The sequence below is a fragment of the Aquarana catesbeiana genome, linkage group LG11 (assembly GCF_042186555.1).
Source record: "Aquarana catesbeiana isolate 2022-GZ linkage group LG11, ASM4218655v1, whole genome shotgun sequence".
Classification (NCBI taxonomy): Eukaryota; Metazoa; Chordata; class Amphibia; order Anura; family Ranidae; genus Aquarana; species Aquarana catesbeiana.
Genome location: NC_133334.1, coordinates 175649616 through 175673321, shown reverse-complemented (window position 1 = coordinate 175673321; position 23706 = coordinate 175649616). Strand labels below are relative to the sequence as shown.

The window sequence follows — 23706 nt, the reverse complement described above, 5'->3', positions numbered from 1 at the left end:
AGTCCGAAACAATGTTCTTTGGGAGTCCGTGATGTCTGACGATCTCCTTGATAAAAGTATTAGCTGTTTCGGCTGCAGAGGGAGTACCAATCATTGGTATGAAGTGGGCCATCTTGGATAGTCAGTCTACCACAACCAGGTTGGTGGTGAAGCTTTCAGAGGGAGGAAAGTCAACAATAAAATCCATAGAGATCATCTCCCGGGGGCAATTAGGGATAGGCAAGGGTCTCAATAGCCCCCAGGCTTTGGCTTTTTCACCTTTGATACATGTTGTGCATGACTTGACGTAGGATCTGCTGTCCCGTCTGAGGTTAGGCTACCAAAAGGACTGCTGAATGAGCTTGTTAGTCTTACGGGCCCAAAAGTGCCCTGCAAGTTGGTGGTCATGGAATGTCCTGAGAACCTGAGACCTTGCTTCCTGAGGTACGAAGATTTTGTCAAAGAAATCCATCCAGCCTCCTTAATGAGTCATGTTCAGATTCGGAGAAAGATACAGAAGCTTGTTCAATGGATGCCTTTAGGCTGGGTTGAATTATCAAAAAATGTTGCGCAGATAAGATGGTGCTTGGAGGAGCACATTCAGTAGATTCGGGGAACATCCTGGACAGGGCATCAGCTTTCCCATTTTTGGAACCCAGGCGGTATGTCAGGTGGAAATTAAATCTAGAAAAGAATAAGGCCCATCTGGCTTGTCGAGGTCTTAGGCGTTTTGCAGATCTTAGATATTGCAGATTTTTGTGATCTGTGAAAATCCTAATTGGGTGGTTGGCACCCTACAGCAGGTACCTCCATTCTTCAAGGGTGACTTTAATTGCCAGGAGTTCTCTGTCACCCAAATCGTAGTTTCTCTCGGCCGGATTCAGCTTCCTGGAGCAAAAGGCTACTGGTTAAAGCAGGGCCTTTGGTCCCTGACGCTGAGAGAGCACGGCTCCTGTAGCTACTTCAGATGCGTCCACCTCGAGGACAAAGGGAAGAGTTGGGTCTGAGTGTTGCAACACGGGAGCAGGAGGTGAAGAGGGCCTTCAGCTGTTCAAGGCAGTTTGAGAATCCTGGTTCCAGGGGAAAAGTGAGTGTAGGCGAGTGAGCTGGGTGATCGAGGCAATGAAAGTCGAGAAATTTCAAATGAATTTCCTATAAAAGTTGGCGAAGCCCACGAACCTCTGGACCCCTTTCCTGTCAGAAGGTGCAGGCCATTCCAAGATTGCCGAAACCTCTAGAGGATCCATGGAGATCCCCTCCATGGATATTATGAGTCCCAAAAACTGGATAGAATGTTTCTCGAACTCGCACTTCTCTGGTTTGGCGTATAAGCCATGGGTTCTTAAGGTCTTAACACTTTTCTGATGTGCTCTCGATGGAGTTCAAGCAAAGCTGAGAAAATTAGTATGTCGTCCAGATAGACGATTAAGAATAGGTCAAAAGGTATTCCATGAAGATGTCATTCACAAAATGTTGGAATGTCGCGGGGGCATTACATAGCCCGAATGACATCACAAGGTACTCAAAGTGCCCAAATCGTGTTCGGAAGGCGGTCTTCCACTCATCACCTTCCCTAATACAAACCAGGTTGTAGGCCCCCTGTAAGTTCAACTTTGTGAAAACCTGAGCTGTTCGGAACCTTTGGAATAACTCAGGAACGAGAGGGAGTGGGTATCTGTTCTTGATGGTGATTTTATTAAGGTCCCTATAATCAATGCATGGTCTGAGAGAACGATCCTTCTCAACAAAGAGGATGCCAGCTCCAGCAGACAAAGAGGAGGGGCGGATAAATCCTTTGGCTAGGTTTTCATCTATATATTGTCGGAGGGCCTCCAGCTCCAGCTCGGATAAAGGAAAGATTCACCCTAAGGGTACTTCTGCTCCGGGTAGCAACTCAGTCGGACACTCGTAGGACCGATGCGGGGGCAGGGCATCAGCACCTTTCTTGTCAAAGACATCAAGGTAGGCCAAAGGGACGGCATGACAGGGATATGGTGTAGGTTGAACAGAGACACACTGAAGGGTTGACAGGGATGCCACAGGGTTGGCGACAGTAGGGAGATGAGAAGCTGATTTCTTATCGTACATCACGGGACGCAGAGCCATAGTAGTTATAGGCTACCTTCAGGTGATGGACACAAGTACGCCCTAAGACAAAAAGTGCACTCCCTATATAACCCCTCCCACTACTGGGAGTACCTCCGTTTTTTCGCCAGTGTCTAAGGTGTTGGTCATGAGTAAAGATGTGCTGTGCTGAGCTCCACTGGAGCAATCCTTTCTGGGGCTAGCCATGCAGCCGGATCCATTCAAAGTGTCTTTTTGGCCAAATTGAATAGTATCTGGGCCTCGTATATGAAGAAACGAGGTCTTGCCTGTAACGCTTCTCTTTTTAGAGAGCTGGACCCCGGAATCCAGTACTTTTTGGTATTAAGGCCATAAAGTTTTACTGGCGGTGGTGCTAATACAGGTCCAAGATTGTGGGTTTCCTCGAGGATCCCCAGCTCCTGAAGGTTTAATGGAACCCACCATGAAGGATGAAGATTGGGTCTGTTGGTTACCACAGAAAACCCTGCGGCGGGAAAGGTAAGTGGAGTTTCTCTAAGAGATTTCAAAATTTTCTTATGAATGTCTCCTTTAATTTTGTAAATGTTGTCATCCCTAAAAGCTTTTTTGAAGAAAGAGTTGGGCTGTAGACAACCGGGGGGCAGGGCTTAGCGTGGCATTGGCATCCTCCAACGTCCAGCGCGGGAAGGGGTGTTTTAAAAGGGACACGAGCAAAGGTGGCATGCAAGGGGTTTGGTGACACAGGCATTCCTTTTGACACATTTACTACTGCATCAGGCTTAGCATTAATAGCAGCAGCAGAGCTGGACTATTTCCCAAGCTGTGGATGCATTCCTTCTGGTAGTACCTCTGCTTTGTGCATCGGGCTATGGTCGGAAGGGGGGTAAAAAATACCTCAAAAAAGGGCTCTAGAAAGACTATAGTCACACAGAAGCCTAGAACCATCTCAAAAAGGAGGGTATCCTCCCCTGAGAGTAATACGGCTGGTCAGAGTGAGCCATCAGGAGGGGCAAGTGTTGCAGCTGCTCTTAACACTGCAGGAGGTTTTTCTTCAACCATTTTAAGTTTGGAGCAAAAAATTGATGCTTTAATCGCATCCCAGAGTGGGACTAAGCGTAGCAGGTCCCTGTCCATTGCTCAGGACCCTCATGCTGAGGAACAAGGGGTGAGAGATGACAAATTTCTCTCAAGGGACCAGGAAGAGGCTGATGTCCCCTCTAACGAAGAACATAATACGGAAGTATCAGGTTCGCAGGAAAGGTTGTTGATACAGTCTCTCACTGAATTGGTCCGCTCTACTTTTTTACTGCCAATAACGCAGTCAGTCAATGAGCCCACTTCTGGTTTGGGTTCACTAAAGCCTCCCCAATCTGTTCATGCTTTTCCTATCCATTCATGGCTAAAAAAGCTTATGTATTCTGAGTAGGAGCACCCAGATAAACAGTTTTTTCCTCCGAAAAAGTTTGCAATACTTTATCCTATGGAGGAAGAATTCTATAAGAAATGGGAAATTCCAGCTATTGATGCTGCTATATCCTCTAAACAAAAACCTGACTTGTCTAAAGGATCCAACAGATAAGAAATTGGAATTCCTTTTTAAAAACTATATTTCGCTCGCAGGTTCAGTCGTTCAGCCTGCGCTGGCAGCGATCAGTGTATCTCAGTCCTTAATTTCTTGCTTACTGGGCACTTCAACCCCCCTCCTATCCAGACCAATTTTCAGCTTTCAGCGCTGACACACTTTGAATGACAATTGCGCGGTCATACAACATTGTACCCAAATGAAATGTTTATAATTTTTTCCCCACAAATAGAGCTTTCTTTTGGTGGTATTTGATCACCTCTGGTTTTTATTTTTTGTTAAAAAAATGTAAAAAAACTGAATTAAAAAAAAAGAAATGCACTGATGGGCACCGATAGGCAGCAGTGATGGGCACTGATGGGTGGCAATAATGGGCACTATCAGTTACACTGATAGGCAGCACTGCTAGGGGGCACTGATAGGTGGCACTTGTGGGTACTGATAGGTGGCACTTGTGGGCACTGTTATGTGGGCACAATGAGGCAGATGTGCCTCTTCCACTTCGGGACTGATGTCCCTCGCATCCGAGCCGGTGATCAGCTTTTTTTTCTACTCACGCTGTCAGCGTGAGTAGAAAAAAAAGCCGATTACCGATCTTTTGTTTACATCATGTGATCAGCTGTCATTGGTTGACAGCTGATCACATGGTAAGGGGCCGGGACTGGCCCCTTACTTGGATCGGTGATCACACGAATCTCAGTGACTCTGTGATCTCGGCACGCGCCCTGTAGGGCGCGCGCAGGGTGCGTGCACAAGGGAGGCTGTCATATGACGGCCTCCCAGGAATTCAGGTCCGTGCTGTGGCCGTCATTCGGCCATAGCGCAGATGTCAAGTGGTTAAAGGACCAGTTTATAGAGGTACTCAAGGTTATTCCTGATCAGCAGGCCCAGGATTTGGCCGGGATATCAAAAGCGTTGTGTTTTACAGTAGAAGCTATGAAAGATTCTATTCTCCAGGCCTCACGGCTCATGCTAGGGCTGATACATGTGCGTAGAATCCTATGGTTGAAAAATTGGTCAGCCGAAGCACCATGCAAAAAGCTCTTAGCCAGTTTCCGATTTCATAGTGAACGGTTATTTGGAGACGATCTGGATAAGTATATCCAAAGAATTTCTAATGGGAAAAGTTCCCTTTTACCGGTTAAGAAGTTTAAGCATTTTTATTTTAAACATGCTTCTTCTCCAGTGCCAGGGGCATGAGCCTCCAGGCAGTCACGACGGCCTCCACTGTCAGGTTCAAGAGGTAAACCTCAGGGTCAGTCCCAAGGCCAAAAGATGACGTGGGGGAGGAAACCAACAAAACAAAATACTAAAGCCTCCTTATGAAGGGGTGCCCCCGCTCGCTCGTGTGGGGGGAAGGCTTCCTCAATTTCTCTAGGTTACGAACTAGAGTTCCGAGAGTTCCCGTTTCCTCGTTTTCTCAGATCAAATGTTCCCAGAGATCCAGTGAAAAAGAAGTCTCACTTTCTAGCTTTGGATCATCTCTTGTCTCAAAGAGTGATATTGGTGGTCCCCTTGGAAGAGCAAGGATTAGGGTTTTATTCAAACCTTTTCACGGTTCCAAAACCAAACGAAGATGTCAGACCCATTTTAGATCTCAAAGAACTAAACCAATTTTTGAATATCCATTCCTTTCGCATGCAGTCTATCCGATCAGTAGTCCCAATCCTACAAGGGGGAGAATTTCTGGCGTTAATCGACATCAAGGATGCTTATCTCCATGTGCCAATTTTCCCCGCTCACCAGAAATTTCTATGCTTTGAGGTAGAAAATCTTCATTTTCAGTTTGTAGCCCTGCCTTTCGGTCTAGCTACTGCACCTCGACCTCGAGTATTTACAAAAGTCCTGGCTCCTCCTTTAGCCAGGTTAAGGGCTCAAGGTATAACGATACTAGCCTACTTAGACAATCTACTCTTGATAGATCAGTCGGTAGCCTGCTCAAACCAAAGTTTAGTCACCACAGTCAGCTACCTGGAATCCCTAGGTTGGATTCTCAGCCTAGAGAAATCCTCCTTAAAACCATCAAGGTGATTGCAGTATTTGGGGCTGATCATAGATACAGTTCAGAAGAAGGTTTTTGCCCCAGGAAAGGATCGATTCCATAAAGGAACTGATTCAGTTGGTCAAAACAAAGAAGAATCCTTCTGTTCGACTTTGCATGAAGTTATTGGGAAAGATGGTGGCTTCTTTCGAAGCCATTCCTTATGCGCAGTTTCATTCAAGATTGCTGCAAAACAATATCCTGTCTGTGTCAACTTGGAACAAGAAAGTCCAAGCTCTGGACTTCCCAATGTGTTTTTCCCCTAAAGTGCATCAGAGCCCCAATTGGTGGTTGATATTCAGCAATCTTCAAAAAGGAAGATCCTTTCTACCAGTCACCTGGAAGATGGTAACAACACATGCCAGCCTTCTGGGCTGGGGAGAGAGGACCTTGCCCATCAATATTCTAGAGATTCGGGCAGTACACCTGGCCCTAGAATCCAATCTGACAATTCCACAGCAATGGCCTATATCAATCACCAAGGGGGCACGAGAAGTCGTGCGGCCCAGAGAGAGGTGAATCATATTCTATCTTGGGCAGAAAACAACATTTCTTGCCTATCAGCAATTTTCATTCCAGGAATAGAGAATTGGCAGGCGGACTACTTGAGTAGCCAACAATTGTTCCCGGGAGAATGGTCCCTTCACCCCGACATCTTTCTGTCAATATATCAAAAATGAGGAGTTCCGGACGTGGATATGTTTGCGTCCAGGTTCAACAACAAAATAGACAACTTTGTGTCAAGGACAAGGGATCCGTTGGCATATGGAACAGATGCCTTGGTTGTTCCATGGAATCAGTTTTTGCTGAGCTATGCATTCCCTCCTGTTCTGCTGCTTCCGCGCCTTCTTCGCAGGATCAAGCAGGAAGGGAAGGAGGTGATTCTTGTGGCCCAGGAGATCTTGGTTTGCCGAGATCATAAAGATGGTGGTAGGGGACCCTTGGACCCTACCGCTGTGGCCAGACATTCTCTCGCAAGGTCCGGTATTCCATCCTACCTTACAAACACTAAATTTAACGGTTTGGCTATTGAGACCCGCATTCTGAAAGAACATGGGCTGTCAGCTTCAGTAGTTTCTACTTTGGTTAATGCTAGGAAGCTGGCCTCCAGAGTCATATACTATAGAGTCTGGAAGGCATATGTCTCCTGGTGTGAATCCAGGGGTTGGCACTCCAGGAAATATGTCATAGGTAGGATGCTTGAATTCCTACAGATGGGATTAGAAATGAAGCTGGCCTTGAGTACTAGCAAAGGCCAGGTGTCGGCCTTATCAGTGTTTTTTCAACGACCACTTGCTTCACACTCTCTGGTTCGTAACATTATTTAGGGAGTAACACGGATTAGTCCTCCAGTGAGGTCACCCCTGAACCCTTGGAACTTAAATTTAGTCCTGTCGGCATTACAAAAAAAGCCTTTTGAGCCAATACAAGATATTCCCTTAGTCCTCTTGACAAGGAAAATCATTTTCTTGGTTGCCACATCTTCTGCAAGTAAAGTATCAGAAAAGCCATATTTAATTATTCATAAGGATAAGGTTGTATTGTGGCCTCATCCTAAATTCCTACCGAAGGTAGTGTCAGGTTTTCATTTAAACCAGGATATTGTTCTGGCTTCATATTTTCCAGAAACTCGTCCTGTGGGAGAGAGGTCACTACATTCTCTTGATGTGGTGAGAGCAGTCAAGATCTATTTGAAAGTGACCGCTCAGATTCGTAAAACAGATGTTTTGTTTGTGTTGCCAGACAGTCCTAAAAGAGGACAGACAGCGTCGAAATCTACTATTTCTAAATGGCTGTCAAGTGATTATTCAAGCTTATGTTTTAAAGAAGAAAATTCCTCTTTTTCATATTAAAGCGCACTTCACTAGGGCTGTTAGTGCTTCTTGGGCAGTGCATTACCAAGCCTCCATGGCTCAGATCTGCAAGGCCGCAACTTGGTCTTCAGTCCATACATTTACCAGATTCTATCAAGTAGACGTAAAAGGTCATGAGGATATTGCTTTTGGGTGCAGTGTACTGCAGGCTGCAGTATAAGTCCTCTAGTCTCTTTGTTGTGTCTCCCTCCCTTCCATTGGCATTGCTATGGGACATCCCACATACTAACTACTATGGCTCTGTGTCCCATGATGTACGATAAGAAAATAGGATTTTTATAACAGCTTACCTGTAAAATCCTTTTCTTTGAAGTACATCACGGGACACAGAGGTCCCTCCCTTCTTTGGTATACACGTGTATTGCTTTGCTACAAAACTGAGGTACTCCCAGTAGTGGGAGAGGTTATATAGGGAGTGCACTTTTTGTCTTAGGGCATGCCAGTGTCCATCACCTGAAGGTGGCCTATAACCCATATAGTAACTACTATGGCTCTGTGTCCCGTAATGTACTTCAAAGAAAAGGATTTTACAGGTAAGCTGTTATAAAGAACCTATTTTTTCCCTTGGGCAGTCGATTTGCGGATTTTTTTGGGCCTGCAGCCAGGGTATCCCTAGGATGTCTGGGAATATAGGAGACCTGATGATGTCAAAGTGGAGAAATTCCTGATGGCCTGCATCCATAGTGGCAAGGACAGGGATAGTCTCCTGAGTGACAGGTCCAGAGCTGGGAGCAGTACCATCTGCTAAATATAGATCATGTTTTTGTTCCTTTAGTTTCAGGGGTATACGCAAGTTCTTGGCAAGGTTGATGTCCAAGAAACATCTACAGGCTCCAGAGTCAACGATTGCCCACAGCTTGACTTCCTTTCCAGCCACCTGCAGAGAGATGGGGAGCAATACATTAGTGGATACAGTCCCCGATAACTGGAGGTACGAGGGGCGTGGAAGGTTGGATTGACTTGAGCGAACAGGACAACTGCGAAGGTAGTGGCCCAAAGCTCCACAGTAGAGACACAAGTTAGCTTGTTGTCTGCATGCTTTCTCTTCAGAGGTTAAAGCAGGGCAGAGTAGGCCAATTTGTATGGGTTCCCTGTCAGAAGTATTGATAGGCTAGGGAACGGAGACTGGGATTGTTGGTCCTGGAACCTTTGGCATTGCCCATGTGGGTTGGAAGGTCTGGGTGCGTTCGGATCGTCGCTCCCGCAGCCATCGGTCTAGTTGGATAGAGACTTGGATGAGAGACTCTAATAATGTGGGAGCCTCAATCCTAGCTAACTCGTCCATGAGAGTCTCGGATAAGCCCTACCGGAACTGGTATTTCAGGGTGGCATTATTCCATCTGGTATCAGCTGACCACTTGCGAAATGCCACAATATAATCCTCCACCGGTCGTCTGCCTTGTACTAGGGCATGAAGGGCAGACTCGGCGGTAGCAGTCCGCTGTGGATCGTGATATAGGGTAGCCATAGTCGCAAAGAAAGTGGCAAGTGAATCCAGTACTAAGTTCTTTTGCTCAAGGAGGTTATGAGCCCAGGACTGTGGCTCATCTGATAAGAGTGAGATGATAAAACTCACCTTGACGGTTTCATTACAAAAGGGCCGTGGTTGCAGGGCAAAGTAAAGTTCACAGGCATTTTTAAAGGCCCTGAATTTCCGGCGTTCACCTGAAAAGCGCTCAGGAGTGGGGACTCTGGGCTCAGGAGGAAGTAATCCCACAGCAGGTGGTTATGGCAGGAGAACTGGCCACTGAAGTTGAGACAGTGGAGCTAGTAGCTTGGTTAGAATTGGCAAGAGTCATGGAGGTAGTGAGGGAGTGATGGCGTCCTTCCAGCTGAAAGTAGCCATCTTGTAAGCTCTGGACTACTTGTTTAACCACTTCAGCCCCGGAAGAATTGGCTCAATGACCAGACCATTTTTTGCGATTCAGCACTGTGTCGCTTTAACAGACAATTGCGCAGTCGTGCGATGTTGTACCCAAACAAAAATTTGATGTCCTTTTTTTTCCCCACAAATAGAGCTTTCTTTTGGTGGTATTTAATCATCTCTGCGGTTTTTATTTTTTGCGCTATAAACAAAAAAAAGAGCGACAATTTTGAAAAAAAAAACAGTATTTTCTACTTTTTGCTGTAATAAATAGCCCCATTTTTTTTTTAAAAAAAAAAGCAAAATTTGTTCCTCAGTTTAGGCCAATATGTATTCTTCTACATATTTCTGTTAATAAAAATCGCAAAAAGTGTATATTGGTTTGTGCAAAAGTTATAGCGTCTACAAAATAGGGAATACATTTATGGCATTTTTATTATTATTTTTTTTTTACTAGTAATAGCGGCGGTCTGCAAGTTTTATCAAGACTTCGACATTATGGCGGACACATCAGACACTTTTGACACATTGTTGGGTCGATTGACAATTATACAGCGATCGGTGCTATAAAAATGCACTGATTACTGTATAAATGTCACTGGCAGGGAAGGGGTTAACACTAGGGGGCGATCAAGGGGTTAACTGTGTTCCCTGGGTGTGTGTTCTAACTGTGGGGGATGGGAATGACTATAGGAGATGAGAGATCATGGTTCCCAGCTCGTAGGAACTCACAATCTCTCTCTCCTCTCCTCACAGAACTGGGATGTATGCTTTTACACACACACACTTCCCAGGTTCTGCCTCTTGTACCCACGATCGCTCATGGCCATCGCCACCGCCAGTCACAAGCATCAGCACCCTCGCTCTGCAGCGGGCACGCGCCTGCTATCCCACTTAAAGGGACCAACTAACGTATAGCTACAACGGTTCGTGGTATCGTACCGACGGCGGCTGGTCGGCAAGCGGGTAAGAGCCGTCATCTGCTGACATAGGGCCTCCAACACAGAAGCATCTCTCTCGGCCTCAGACATCATGGCTGGTTGATACTATCACGTACCTGATGCTGGAGGCCAATGGAGAGAGAGGGCTTCCCTTGCGGCTAAGTTCCAGACCCCCTGAGGGTGAAAAAAGCAGAGGTCAGGCCCAAAGTAGCATGGGTCACCTGCTGGACTGTATGCAGGAGGTTCCAGAGTACAGCTGGTGTGCTGGCGTAGAATCAGCAGACAGGTGGTGCCTGTGAGGTGTTGTAGGATTTGGATAATGCTGCGACTGGAGCATGGTCAGAAGGAATCCTAGGTTGTGAGCTGGGTTGGTATCAGAGCAGACGTGGTCAGGTGGATAGCCGAGGTCGAACACAGGAAGCAAACAGGAGACAGGTCAAGGACAAGCCGGATCAGTAATGGGAGACACAGGAATATCACTGAGCTACCACACTGGAGGAGCCGAAGATCAACCAGCAAATGCAGAAACTAGCAAACTTCTTTTATATAGGCTCATGTGACCTGCTGGTAGATATACTGGGTCCTAAAGTCCTTCTCCTGCCATAAGTGCTGGTAGAGATGCTGGATCCTAGAGCCTTTCTCCTGCTGTTGGTTCCCTGAGAACAAGTCTGACCATTGGATTACAAGCAGGCTGTGCTACCAAGTAGAATATAAAAAGAAGACTGATCACACTGAGATGAGTCTGCTTCCATGTCCTGGTGTGGTCATTTTGAAATAGAAAAGCAGAGGGACTGGCAGAATCACCAGGAGTTTCACACAAAGATAGCAATGCAAACAGAACAGGATACTTTTTCACACAAGTACATAGTACTGCAGACACAGATCAAAAAATTGAATTGTTGAGGTAATATACACTTTAACCACTTAAAGGAGTTGTAAACTCAAGGTTTTTCACCCTAATGCATTCTATCCATTAAGGTGAAAAACCTCCTGTGATGAAGCAGCCCCCCAGAGCCCCCCTTTAATTTACCTGAACCCGGTCTTTGCAGCGACGGGGACGAGCACACCAGCTCCAGCCAGTATCTCAGGTCCCGATTGGACAGATTGATGGCAGCACAGCCATTGGCTCCCGCTGCAGTCAATCAAATCCAATGATGCGGGAGCCAGGGGGCGGGGCTGTGTCCTGCTGTTTGTGTCAATGAATGCAGCAGCAGGACACAGTAGCGCCCGCATGAGTGCCCCGAGGGAGAGCAACGGGGCACTCGAGAAGGGGAGGGGCCAGGAGTGCCGCTGAGGGACCCCAGAAGAGGAAGATCTGTGCAAAACCAACTGCACAGAGGAGGTAAGTATGACATGTTTGTTTTATTTGTTTTGTTTTTAAAATGAACGTTACATATCTTTTAACCACTTCGCGCCCGCACTATATCCGAAAGACGGCTGCAGCGCGGACGCTAACTGCCGGGAGGCCATCCCTGGATGTCCTGCTGTTTACTTCCACGATGCACACTTCCGCGGGCGCGCATCAGGGAAGTTCTGTGCTGGCCGTGTCCCTTGGACACAGCCAGTCACAGATCGCCGTAAACAGCCAATCACAGCGGCCGTTTACAGTGCGATTGGCAGTGCCAATGAGAGATGATCTCATATGAAAACATATGAGATCTCTCATCGCCGGCTCTCCCTCCTCACACAGAGACAGCATGTGAGGAGGGAGAGTGAACCGCTGCAGCCTGAGTGTCAGAAAAAAGAATGGAAAAAAGTGAACACAGTACCTGTCAGTGCCATCTCTCCCCACTGTCATCTGTCATCAGTGCCACCTGTCATCAGTGCCACATGCCATCTGTTATAAGTGTCACATGTCATCAGTGCCACGTATCAGTGCCATCTGTCATCAGTGTCACGTGTCATCAGTGCCATCTGTCATCAGTGCCACGTATTAGTGCCATCTGTCATCAGTGCCACGTATCAGTGCCATCTGTCATCAGTGCCACATCAGTGTCATCAGTGCCACGTCAGTGTCATGTGTCATTGTCCTGGTGCTCCAGTGCCTTCAAAAGTGTAATAGGTAGTCAACAAGTTAGATGTGTAATTTATGCTCCTTGAACATGTGATGGGACTCCCTGCATGTTGGGCCTCTCTATGTGGCCAGGCTGTGAAAAAGTCCCACACATGTGGTATCGTAATACTCAGGAGGAGTAGCAAAATGTATTTTGGGGTGTTATTTTTGGTATATACATGCCATGTGAGAGAAATAACCTATTACAATGACAATTTTGTGGGGAAAAAAATAAAAAAAATCTTCATTTTGCAAAGAATTGTGGGAAAAAAATGACAACATCAAAAACCTCACCATGCATCTTACTAAATACCTTGGAATGTCTACTTTCAAAAAAGGGGTCATTTGGGGGGTATTTGTACTTTCCTGGCTTGTTCGGGTCGCAAGAAATGAGGCCACCAGTGCATCAGGTGTGATCAATTTTTTTATGATTTGCAGCATAGCTTGTAGACTCTCTAACTTTCACACGGACCAAATAACATCCACTAATTTGGGTTATTTTTACCAAAGATATGTAGCAGTATAAATTGTGGCCAAAATTTATGAAGAAAAATAAATAATTTGCAAAATGTTATCACAGAAACTAAGAAAATGTGTTTTTTTTCAAAATTTTCGGTCTTTTTTCATTTATAGCACAAAAAATAAAAAACCCAGAGGTGATCAAATACCACCAAAAGAAAGCTCTATTTGTATGAAAAAAAGGGAAAAAAATGCATTTGGGTTCAGTATTACATGACTGAGTAATTGTCATTCAAAATGTGAGAGCGCTGAAAGCTGAAAATTGGTCTGGGCAGGAGGGGGGTTTAAGTGTCCAGTAGGCAAGTGGTTAAAGTGATTGTAAAGGCTCGTTTTTTTTTTTTTTTAAATAACAAACATGTTACAAGCAGTCTGGGACAGCTAATACACTCGTGGACATTGCAGGGAGAAGGGGCTCAGGTAAGTAATTAGGGGGTGCTGGGGAGGGTGCTACACACAGGTTTTTTATCTTAATGTATAGAATGCAGTAAGATAACCTTCTACCCTTACAACTGCTTTAAGGACCGAGCCTCTTTTTGAGATGGTCATGATCACTTAGTGCCCCTGTTCCTCATTCCAGCACCCGGGTATTAGCAAACCGAACACTAAACTCAGCCTGCCTTATTACCTGGACCGTCTTAGAACCATGCTTTCTGTCTGCTAAACTGCAAGTAGTCTGTTGTTTGCTCTGTTTGAATCTGCCCTAGTGTGGTGGCCAGGCACTATAGCATTGTGTCTAAGTCCTGGGGGCAACCAAGTACCGGTAAGCCTGCTTGTTTTAAGGGAAAGGGGGCTGCTATAGGTGAAGCACGCAGTAGCTAGCTATAGTGTCTGACCACATGCATTGAAGTTGACGTGACATTCGTGACAGATATTTGTTGTTTTGTTTACAAGTTCAAATCAGGTTTTTTTTTTTCTAGAAAATTACTTAGAACCCCCAAACATAAAATATATATATATATATATATATATATATATATATTAAAATAAAATAGCACTTTATGTCACACCGTATTTGTGCAGCGGTCTTACAAGCGCAATTTTTTTTTTTTTTAAATACACTTTTTTTAATGAAAAAAATAAGACAGCAGTAAAGTTAGCCCAACTTTTTTCTACATTGTGAAAGATAATGTTATGCCGGGTAAATTGATACCCAAGATGTCATGCTTCAAAATTGCGCCTGCTCGTGGAATGGCGACAAACTTTGACCCCTAAAAATCTCCATGGGCAACGTTTAAAAATGTTTACCAGTTTTGAGTTACAGAGGAGGTCTTTTGCTAGAATTATTGCCCTCGCTCTAACGATCGTGTCAATACCTCACCTGTGTGTTTTGAACACCGTTTTCATATGCGGGTGCGACTTACATATGCGTTCGCTTCTGCACGCGAGCTCAGTGGGACAGGGCGCATTACTTTTTTTTTTTTTTTTCTTATTTATTTTACTTTTTTTCTTTTACAAAAACATTTTTGGGTCACTTTTATTTCTATTACAAGGAATGTAAACATTCCTTTAAAAGAAAAAGCATAACAGGACCTCTTTAATGTAAGATCTGGGGTCAAAAAGACCTCAGATCTCACATTTACACTTAAATTCAATAAAAAAATTAATAAATACATTATTTTTTTAAATTTCCCCTTTAAGACCATTGGGCGGAAGTGACGTTTGGCGTCGCTTACGTCATCCAATGTTATGGAGCCGAGTGGGGGCGAATCCGCTGCAGAGACCACTTTTATCTTAAAGAGGACTGCCTGCCGTTGCAGAAAATACCGGGGTTATGGCAGCTATATGCTGCCATAACCCCGGTATTCTACGTCAAACAGCAATGAGCAGCTATGGCGGTTTGTGGTAAGTGGTTAACCCTTGCAGTGTGGGGGGGGCCTAACTGCAGGGTTTTTTTTGCTTAGAGCCCAGGGCAATTGGGCTTTAAGAAAATTTGTGCCATAACATGCCTAACATGTGTCCATTAACGCACTGCTACTGCACGCTTAAGTTTGAAAGGACCCATCGTGGAAAAAGTCAGGATTCACAAATAGATGAATATCTAATCTAAACAAAATAACAGACCTTCCTTTTCCACATTTAGGCCCTATTCACACTGATCTAACACGAAAGTCGCACGACTTTCAATTTGACTTTGCCCTGCGACTTCGGTCCAACATCAGTCCGACTTTAACGATTAGGATCGAAATTGAAATGAGTGCGACTTGGGTCTGGTATGGATTTCCATGCTAAATTTACAAAAAAAATGGCGAGAGGTCCCCCCCCAATCCATACCGGACCTAAGGGTCTGGTATGAATTTTGAAGGGAAACCCCATGCCAAAATGTTTTAAAAAAAACACGTGGGTTCCCCCCCCCCCCCAAAATCCATACCAGACCCTTATCCAAGCATGCAGGCCAGGAAAGGGGAGGATGAGAAAGAGCCCCCACTCCTAAACCATACCAGGCCACATGCCCTCAACATGGGGTGGTGGTTTGGGGCAGGGGGGCTGCAGCCCCCCAGATCCCAGCTTTCCTCTATGTGACTGAGTATGGGGTATCCATTCACCCAAAAAAAAGTGTAGTATTAAAAAAAAAAAAAAAAAAAAAAAAAAGAGGCAGTTATTAACAAGTCCTTTATTAAAAATTAATAATGCCCCCCCCCCCCCCCCCCCGATGTAGATCCAGCATCAATCACGATGTCTTCTTCCACCACCACAACTCGATAGAAAAAAATTTAAAGAAAAAACGCTCCTCCCCCGATGACAGTTCTTGAATCGTTTTTTCTTATCGGATCTTATTGGCTGAGGAAGACATGGTGATTGCTGTTGGATCTAGATCGGTGGGACATTATTCGTTTTTAATAAAGGACAAAAACTGCCTCATGTTTTTTGTTACACTACACTGTTTTTATTTTAGGGGTGAATAGGCAGGGGTGCTATGTACCCCATACTCATTCACATAGAGGGGGGGCTGGATCTGGGGCCTGTTTCTTAAAGGGGGCTTCCAGATTCTGATAAGCCCCCTGCCCGCAGACCCCCACAACCACAGCCCAAGGTTGGGGGGAAAGAAACCCTGTCACCATCAACATGGGGACAAGGTGCTTTGGGTTGGGGGGGGAATCGCCCCCCCCCCTTTCCAGGCCTGGCAGGCTGCAGATTTGGGGGGCCCACAGTTTTTTCCTTTCAGTACATTTTGCATTGCCTCTGCACAAGTCGCATGTCACAGGTCGGATCAGTTAAGATGCTGTTCCGACTTTGATGCGACTTCCATTCAATTCTATGGGCTGAAATCGGACAGAAGTCTGACCAAAGTAGTGCAGGAACCTTTTCCAAAGTCAGACCGACACAAGTCGGACCAGTTAAAGGCAGCTTTCATAGGGAAACATTGATTTTTACATGTCTTGTGCTCTCTAAGTTGGAGCATTGTTTCACCAGTGTGAACCGGGCCTTACATTCGTTTTGTTTTTGTATACATGCCAATGTAAATAGAATTCGGATATGACCTCGTAGTTTTTTTTTTTTTTTGTTTTTTTTTAAGGTATTCATGAAAAAGGTTATTAGTATCAAATAATTGTCTGGTTGTGCTTTGGAACGTGTTACAGCACTGCATCACAAAGAAGCATTCTTTCTTCTTTAATAACACCTACAATTTTGAAACTACTATGAAAAAATAGCAAATAATTACATCTAATCCATACTTAATGAATCAAGTAAAATGTGCATAATCATGTATTTTGTTAAAGCGTAACTCCACTTTTGTTGAGAAAATCCCCTCTGGGTGATCTATGTACATTTCAAGGATTTTTACTTTGTTGCATATTCCTACTTTTTTGTTTTATTTGCTATTTTTTTCCCCACAATTTTAAAATATTGAGTGTAGTGGTTGAATAACCTTGATAAATCAGACATTTAAATCTATAAGAGGAAAAACAGCAAATTCTGACAAATCAGATGTTTTAAGTCTATAGGACTAAAGACAGCAAAAAATATTTAGTGTACAATACAAAGTAAGAAAGTGTTCCCTGAGAACAGTATGAACAGTACAAAAGTATTAAGACTCTCAAACTTTATGGAATACAGTTACCTGTTCAAAGTGAAACTCACCTTAGGATCATGTTCATAGTAATGCTGTTGCGTTCTGATCCACCGACCCACTAGATGATCACGCACTGTGTGGGCTAAGGCAAAGTAGTAGTCTCGAGGGTTAGCTACATTGCGATCCTTCACAAGTGTGAAGTGTAAGTGGCGATTGAAATTCTTTTTGAGCTCAGAAACATTCTCTGCTCCAGCTAAACCTCGAACACTGATCTGCTTTCTCTTCTCCTGGTCAGTAAGAGGTCGGGACATGGTTCTGGCAATAGGGGTTTAAAAATGGAAGAAGCTAGGGTTTGACTGCTGATGTGAAGCAAAGTGGAGGTAACAAGCTTCTGACTGACTTTCTGCTTCAGCTCCTCCAGAAAGCACACCCTGCTCCTGCCCCTCCTACAAAACAAAATAGCCTAAGGGCAGGGCCACAGGAGGCAGATTATACAAAAGGTTAAGGGGTGATGGAAGATAGAAGTATTGAGTTTACATGTAATGCTAGCCAAAATTCACTAGCTTCCCAAATTCAATTGAAATGACTGACATGATTCTGTAAAGGTGAAGGTTGAGCTTGTTCACTAGCACTGCACCAAAGCAAAATGCATGCAGTGCATAATATTAAATAGAATACTTTGTTGGACATTGATTTATCATGAAAAAAATAATAATTTATGTGCCGTATCAGTTGGAAGGTATCTTTGGTTTAGTACAGACCAAAAGAGAGGTTAGTTCAGATGGTGCAGATCATATTTAGTGTGTCCTTCTGGTGTTTAATTATAGCAGTGACCTTCAGCAACTAGGATATTAATTACATATTACAGGCATAGAGCAGGGTGATGGAAGTGAACATAACTAAATCACAGTTGTCCAGAATATGCTGGGATTTGCATTCTTGTTACATCTTCCTCTTGCAGATCAGCTAATTAAGCACTATTGTTCACATTCTGTTAATTCTCTAGAGCATATTACTCTTAACCACTTGACCACTGGGCACTTAAACCCCCTTAATAACCAGACCAATTTTCAGCTTTCAGTGCTCTCACATTTTGAATGACAATTACTCAGTCATGCAACACTGTACCTATATGAGATTTTTGTCCTTTTTTTCACACAAATGGAGCTTTATTTTGGTGGTATTTAATCACCACTGGGTTTTTTTATTTTTTGCGCTATAAAAGAAAAAAGACTGAATTCGGTAAAAAAATGAATTTTTCTTTGTTTCTGTTATACAATTTAGCAAATTAGTAATTTTTCTTCATAAATTTTGGTCAAAATGTATACTGCTACATATCTTTGGTAAAAATAAGTACAAATTGGTGTATATTATTTGGTCTTTGTGAAAGTTATAGAGTCCACAATCTATGGTGCCAATATCTGAAAATTGATCACACCTGAATTACTGACGGCCTATCTAATTTCTTGAGACCCTAACATGTCAGAAAAGTACAAATACCCCCCAAATGACCCCTTTTTGGAAGGAAGACATTCCAAGGTATTGAGAAAGATGCATGGTGAGTTTTTTGAAGTTGTCATCTTTTCCCGCAATTCTTTGCAAAATCAAGAATTTTTTAAAACATTTTTTCACAAAATTGTCATATTAGCAGGTTATTTCTCACACACTGCATATGCATACAACAAATTACACCTCAAAACACATTCTGCTATTACTCCCGAGTACAGCGATACCACATGTGTGAGACTTTTACACAGCATGGCCACATACAGAGGCCCAACATGCAGGAAGCACCTTCAGGCGTTCTGGAGCACCCAGGCCAATTCTGACATTTCTCTCCTACATGTAAAAATCATCATTTATTTGCTAGAAAATTACATAGAACCCCAAAACATTTATATATATATATATATATATATAATGTGTTTTTTTTTTTTTAGCAAAGACCCTAGAAAATAAAATGGCAGTCGTTGCAACTTTTTATCTCGCACAGTATTTGCGCAGCAATTTTTTGAATGTGTATTTTTTTGGAAAAAAAAACAGTTTTGTGCTTTAAAAAAAAAAACAAAACAGTAAAGTTAGCCCAATGTTTTTGCATAATGCAAAATATGAAGTTACGCCAAGTAAATAGATACCTAACATGTCACCCTTCAAAATTGCACACGCCAAACTGGAAGTTTGGAATGGCGCCAAACTTCGCTACTTAAAAATCCTCATAGGTGACGTTTTTTAAAAATTTTTACTGGTTACATGTTTTGAGTTACAGAGGAGGTCTAGGGACAAAATTATTGCTCTCACTCTAACGTTCACAGCAATACCTCACATGTGTGGTTTGAACACCGTTTTCATACGTGGGTGGGACTTACGTATGCGTTTGCTTCTGCATGCGAGCACACGAGGACAGGGACGCTTTAAATTTTTTTTTTTTTATTATTCATTTTACTTTATTTTGGCTTGACCCTTTTTTCCAAAAAAATAATTTTTTGATCACTTTTATTCCTATTACAAGGAATGTAAACATCCCTTGTAATAGGAATATGGCATCACAGGTCCTCTTTACAGTGAGATATGGGGTCAATAAGACCCCACATCTCACCTCTAGGCTAGGAAGCCTAAAATAATAAAAGAAGAAAAACGATCCTGGCTTCGATCGTAGCAGTGAGTCGGTAGAAGCACCGGAGGGTGGTTAGAGGGGGGGGACATCCCCTCTCGCCTCCCGTAAGAACGATCAAGCAGTGGTACAGCCGCTATGATCCTTCTTATGGTGTAGGGAATCGCTGGCTGAAAAAGCTGATATCTGAATGATGCCTCGCATAAAGCAAGGACGTCATATGACGACGGGCGGGAAGTGGTTAAAACGCATTTTTTTTTTTTTTTTAACACAAAGTTGTCCATTTATACAATATTTCTAACACATAGCATGTACATACCAAAAATGACACCCCAAAATAGATTCTCCAACTCCTCCTGAGTACGGCGATACCACATGCGTGAGACTTTCACAGCCTGGCCACATACAGAGGCCGAGTATGACTGAGCATGGCTGCGCATGGCTGGGTATGGCAGGGTATTGCCGAGTATGGCTGGGTATTGCACAGGGTATTGCACAGGGTATTTCTGAGCATGGAGGGATGGCTGAGCATGGATGGATTGTGGCTCTGTGTCACAGAGCAGCGCTGTGGGCACTACAGATGCAGCCCACAGTGCTGCTGCCATCCGATCCCTCCCCCTCTGTACCGATCGGTACACAGAGGGGAGAGAGGAACCGCCGTCATGACGGTTTGTTTACAAATGAACGCGCCGTCATTTGACAGTGGCCATTTACCATGATCCGTGATGCGCCGGGTCCTCTGTACCCGGCGGTCAAGGATGTTCTCGGGTGCGCGCTCCAGGGGGGCGCGCGAGAGCGGAATCCTGGGAGGACGTCATAGTACGCCCTCCCAGAGTTAAGCAACCGCCCTGTAGCCGTCATTCGGCTATGGGCCGGTTGTTAAGTGGTTAATTTGGCAAATAAAAGAAATGTTGCTTAAGGCTGGGTTCACACTAATGCGAATTGGATGCGGTTTTCTCCACATCCAATTCGCATGACAGGAGACAGTGACTGACTCTCAATGAAGCCGGTTCACACAGCTCCGGGTTGGCCGCCAAGCACACTGGAAAAGGGTCCTGTGTGCCTTAGGTTTCTTTTCAGGTGCAAATTCAGCCACAAATTTGGACCTGATTCGCACCTGAAAAAGGTGTACAGGGATGCACCGGACTCCTGCTGTGAGCCGCGGCCACAGCTAGTAAGAACCCTGCCTAACAGACAGCACTATTTTATCTCGCCAGTGTTGCAGAAAAGGAGATGGCTATATTTTCTGTGAGGTACTAATAGGCCCAAGTTGTTAGGGAAGCACTAAAGCACCCTAGTATTTTTGTTAACTTTTTTGTTAACTATTTTTTTATGTTTTCCTATTGGAAATGTCTTGGCTTATCCAATAACAGACTTAAAGTGGTGTTCCGGCCGAAATTATACTTTTTAAATAAAAATACCCATATAATACACAAGCTTAATGTATTCTAGTAAAGTTAGTCTGTAAACTAAGGTCTGTTTTGTTAGTTTATAGCAGTAGTTTGTTATTTTATAAACTTACAGCAGGCCGTGGCCATCTTAAGTGTGGGCCTCTGAAGCCAGACTGTATTTCTTCCTGGATCTCATCCTTGCAGATCTCGCACATGCTCAGTGCAGCACAAGCAGTGTAATAGGTTTCAGGTCAGGTTTCCATAGCAACGGCAGTGTCAGAGGAAGTTGCCTCCCCTTCCCAGAAGGCATTGCAAACAGGAAATGATGCGATGGACCACGGTCAGGGAGGAGGAAGTGAAAAATGAATACAGCAGATATACAGTAGGTGCTGAGAAAAAAAATAAAAAAAATATCCAATTTGTTTACAGTGCACAGTTTAGTGAGGGATGCTGAAGAGTTGTAAAAGTGGGTGGAACTCCACTTTAATGGGGGACGGGGAGTTAGATGCTGAAAAGAGTCACAAGTTCCTTTGTAACTCTAATATTAAGTGGTTATTTCTGCTTTCTCTACATGCTCTTGACTGCCTAGCATCTAAAGCGGGTATCATACTATCTCCAACAAGGTGTTTGAATCCTGCTTAAAATCCACAAAATCCCTGGATGTAAATCCCATTGACCATGGGGAACAAGTCTTCAAACTAAGCTGTCTGTTTATCAAGCAGCGGAAAATAACTGCTGCTGAGTTCTCCGGCATTCTCAGAGGAGATCGCTCTCCTCTGAGTGCCTGTTTATGAAGATCGCTTCTGTGTAGATCGCTTCTCCTTTTGTGCTGTGGAGAACGCCTCCTGTTATTGTAATCTTGGGAGACATAGCGAGATTACAAAATCTTCAGTTTTACTCAAATTAGTTGATGCAAAATGGAAAATTGTATACTCACCTTTCCGTAATTTTCCTTTCCTGGTGCATCTTCATGGCAGTATACAATGGGTTTTGGCTCCACCCCCACAAAACTGTTAGGACTGGTTAATAGGGATGAGCCGAACACCCCCCTGTTCGGTTCGCACCAGAACATGCGAACAGGAAAAAAGTTCGTTCGAACACGCGAACACCGTTAAAGTCTATGGGACACGAACATGAATAATCAAAAGTGCTAATTTTAAAGGTTAATATGCAAGTTATTGTCATAAAAAGTGTTTGGGGACCTGGGTCCTGCCCCAGGGGACATGGATCAATGCAAAAAAAAGTTTTAAAAACGGCCGTTTTTTCAGGAGCAGTGATTTTAATAATGCTTAAAGTCAAACAATAAAAGTGTAATATCCCTTTAAATTTCGTACCTGGGGGGTGTCTATAGTATGCCTGTAAAGGGGCGCATGTTTCCTGTGTTTAGAACAGTCTGACAGCAAAATGACATTTTGAAGGAAAAAACTAATTTAAAACTACCCGCGGCTATTGCATTGCCGACAATACACATAGAAGTTCATTGATAAAAACGGCATGGGAATTCCCCAAAGGGGAACCCCGAACCAAAATTAAAAAAAAAAAATGACGTGGGAGTCCCCCTAAATTCCATACCAGGCCCTTCAGGTCTGGTATGGATATTAAGGGGAACCCTGGCCAAAAAAAAAAATGACGTGGGGTTCCCCCTAAATTCCATACCAGACCCTTCAGGTCTGGTATGGATTTTAAGGGGAACCCCGCGCCAAAAAAAAAAAAAAAAAAAAACGGCATGGGGTCCCCCCAAAAATCCATACCAGACCCTTATCCGAGCACGCAACCTGGCAGGCCGCAGGAAAAGAGGGGGGGACGAGAGTGCGGCCCCCCCTCCCTCCTGAACCGTACCAGGCCACATGCCCTCAACATTGGGAGGGTGCTTTGGGGTAGCCCCCCAAAACACCTTGTCCCCATGTTGATGAGGACAAGGGCCTCATCCCCACAACCCTGGCCGGTGGTTGTGGGGGTCTGCGGGCGGGGGGCTTATCGGAATCTGGAAGCCCCCTTTAACAAGGGGACCCCCAGATCCCGGCCCCCCCCCGTGTGAAATGGTAAGGGGGTACAAAAGTACCCCTACCATTTCACTAAAAAACTGTCAAAAATGTTAAAAATGACAAGAGACAGTTTTTGACAATTCCTTTATTTAAACACTTCTTCTTTCTTCTATCTTCCTTCATCTTCTGGTTCTTCTGGTTCTTCTGGCTCTTCTGGTTCTTCCTCCGGCGTTCTCGTCCAGCATCTCCTCCGCGGCGTCTTCTATCTTCTTCTCCTCGGGCCGCTCCGCACCCATGGCATGGGGGGAGGCTCCCGCTCTTCTCTTCTTCTTCATCTTCTTCTCTTCTTCTCTTCTTCTCTTCTTCATTTTCTTCTCCGGGCCGCTCCGCATCCATGCTGGCATGGAGGGAGGCTCCCGCTGTGTGACGGCGCTCCTCGTCTGACAGTTCTTAAATAACGGGGGGCGGGGCCACCCAGTGACCCCGCCCCCCTCTGACGCACGGGACATGACGGGACTTCCCTGTGGCATTCCCCGTGACGTCACAGGGAAGTCCCGTCAAGTCACCGTGCGTCAGAGGGGGGCGGGGTCACCGGGTGGCCCCGCCCCCCGTTATTTAAGAACTGTCAGACGAGGAGCGCCGTCACACAGCGGGAGCCTCCCTCCATGCTAGCATGTGTGAGGAGCGGCCCGGAGAAGAAAATGAAGAAGAGAAGAAAAGAAGAAGAGAAGAAGAGAAGAGCGGGAGCCTCCCCCCCATGCCATGGGTGCGGAGCGGCCCGAGGAGAAGA

The 23706-nt window shown here is 44.6% G+C and overlaps 1 protein-coding gene across 1 annotated transcript in view; it reads right to left on the bottom strand.

Moving 5' to 3' along the window:
• The window catches only part of PYGM (glycogen phosphorylase, muscle associated), a 1234135-nt gene extending 1216749 nt beyond the window's left edge, over positions 1-17386 (bottom strand). Inside the window, exon 1 of the mRNA XM_073605061.1 lies at positions 16998-17386. Coding sequence (XP_073461162.1) covers positions 16998-17240 — 243 coding nt within the window. The 5' untranslated portion in view covers positions 17241-17386. The remainder of the gene's footprint in view (positions 1-16997) is intronic.
• Between the last annotated feature and the right edge of the window lie 6320 nt (positions 17387-23706).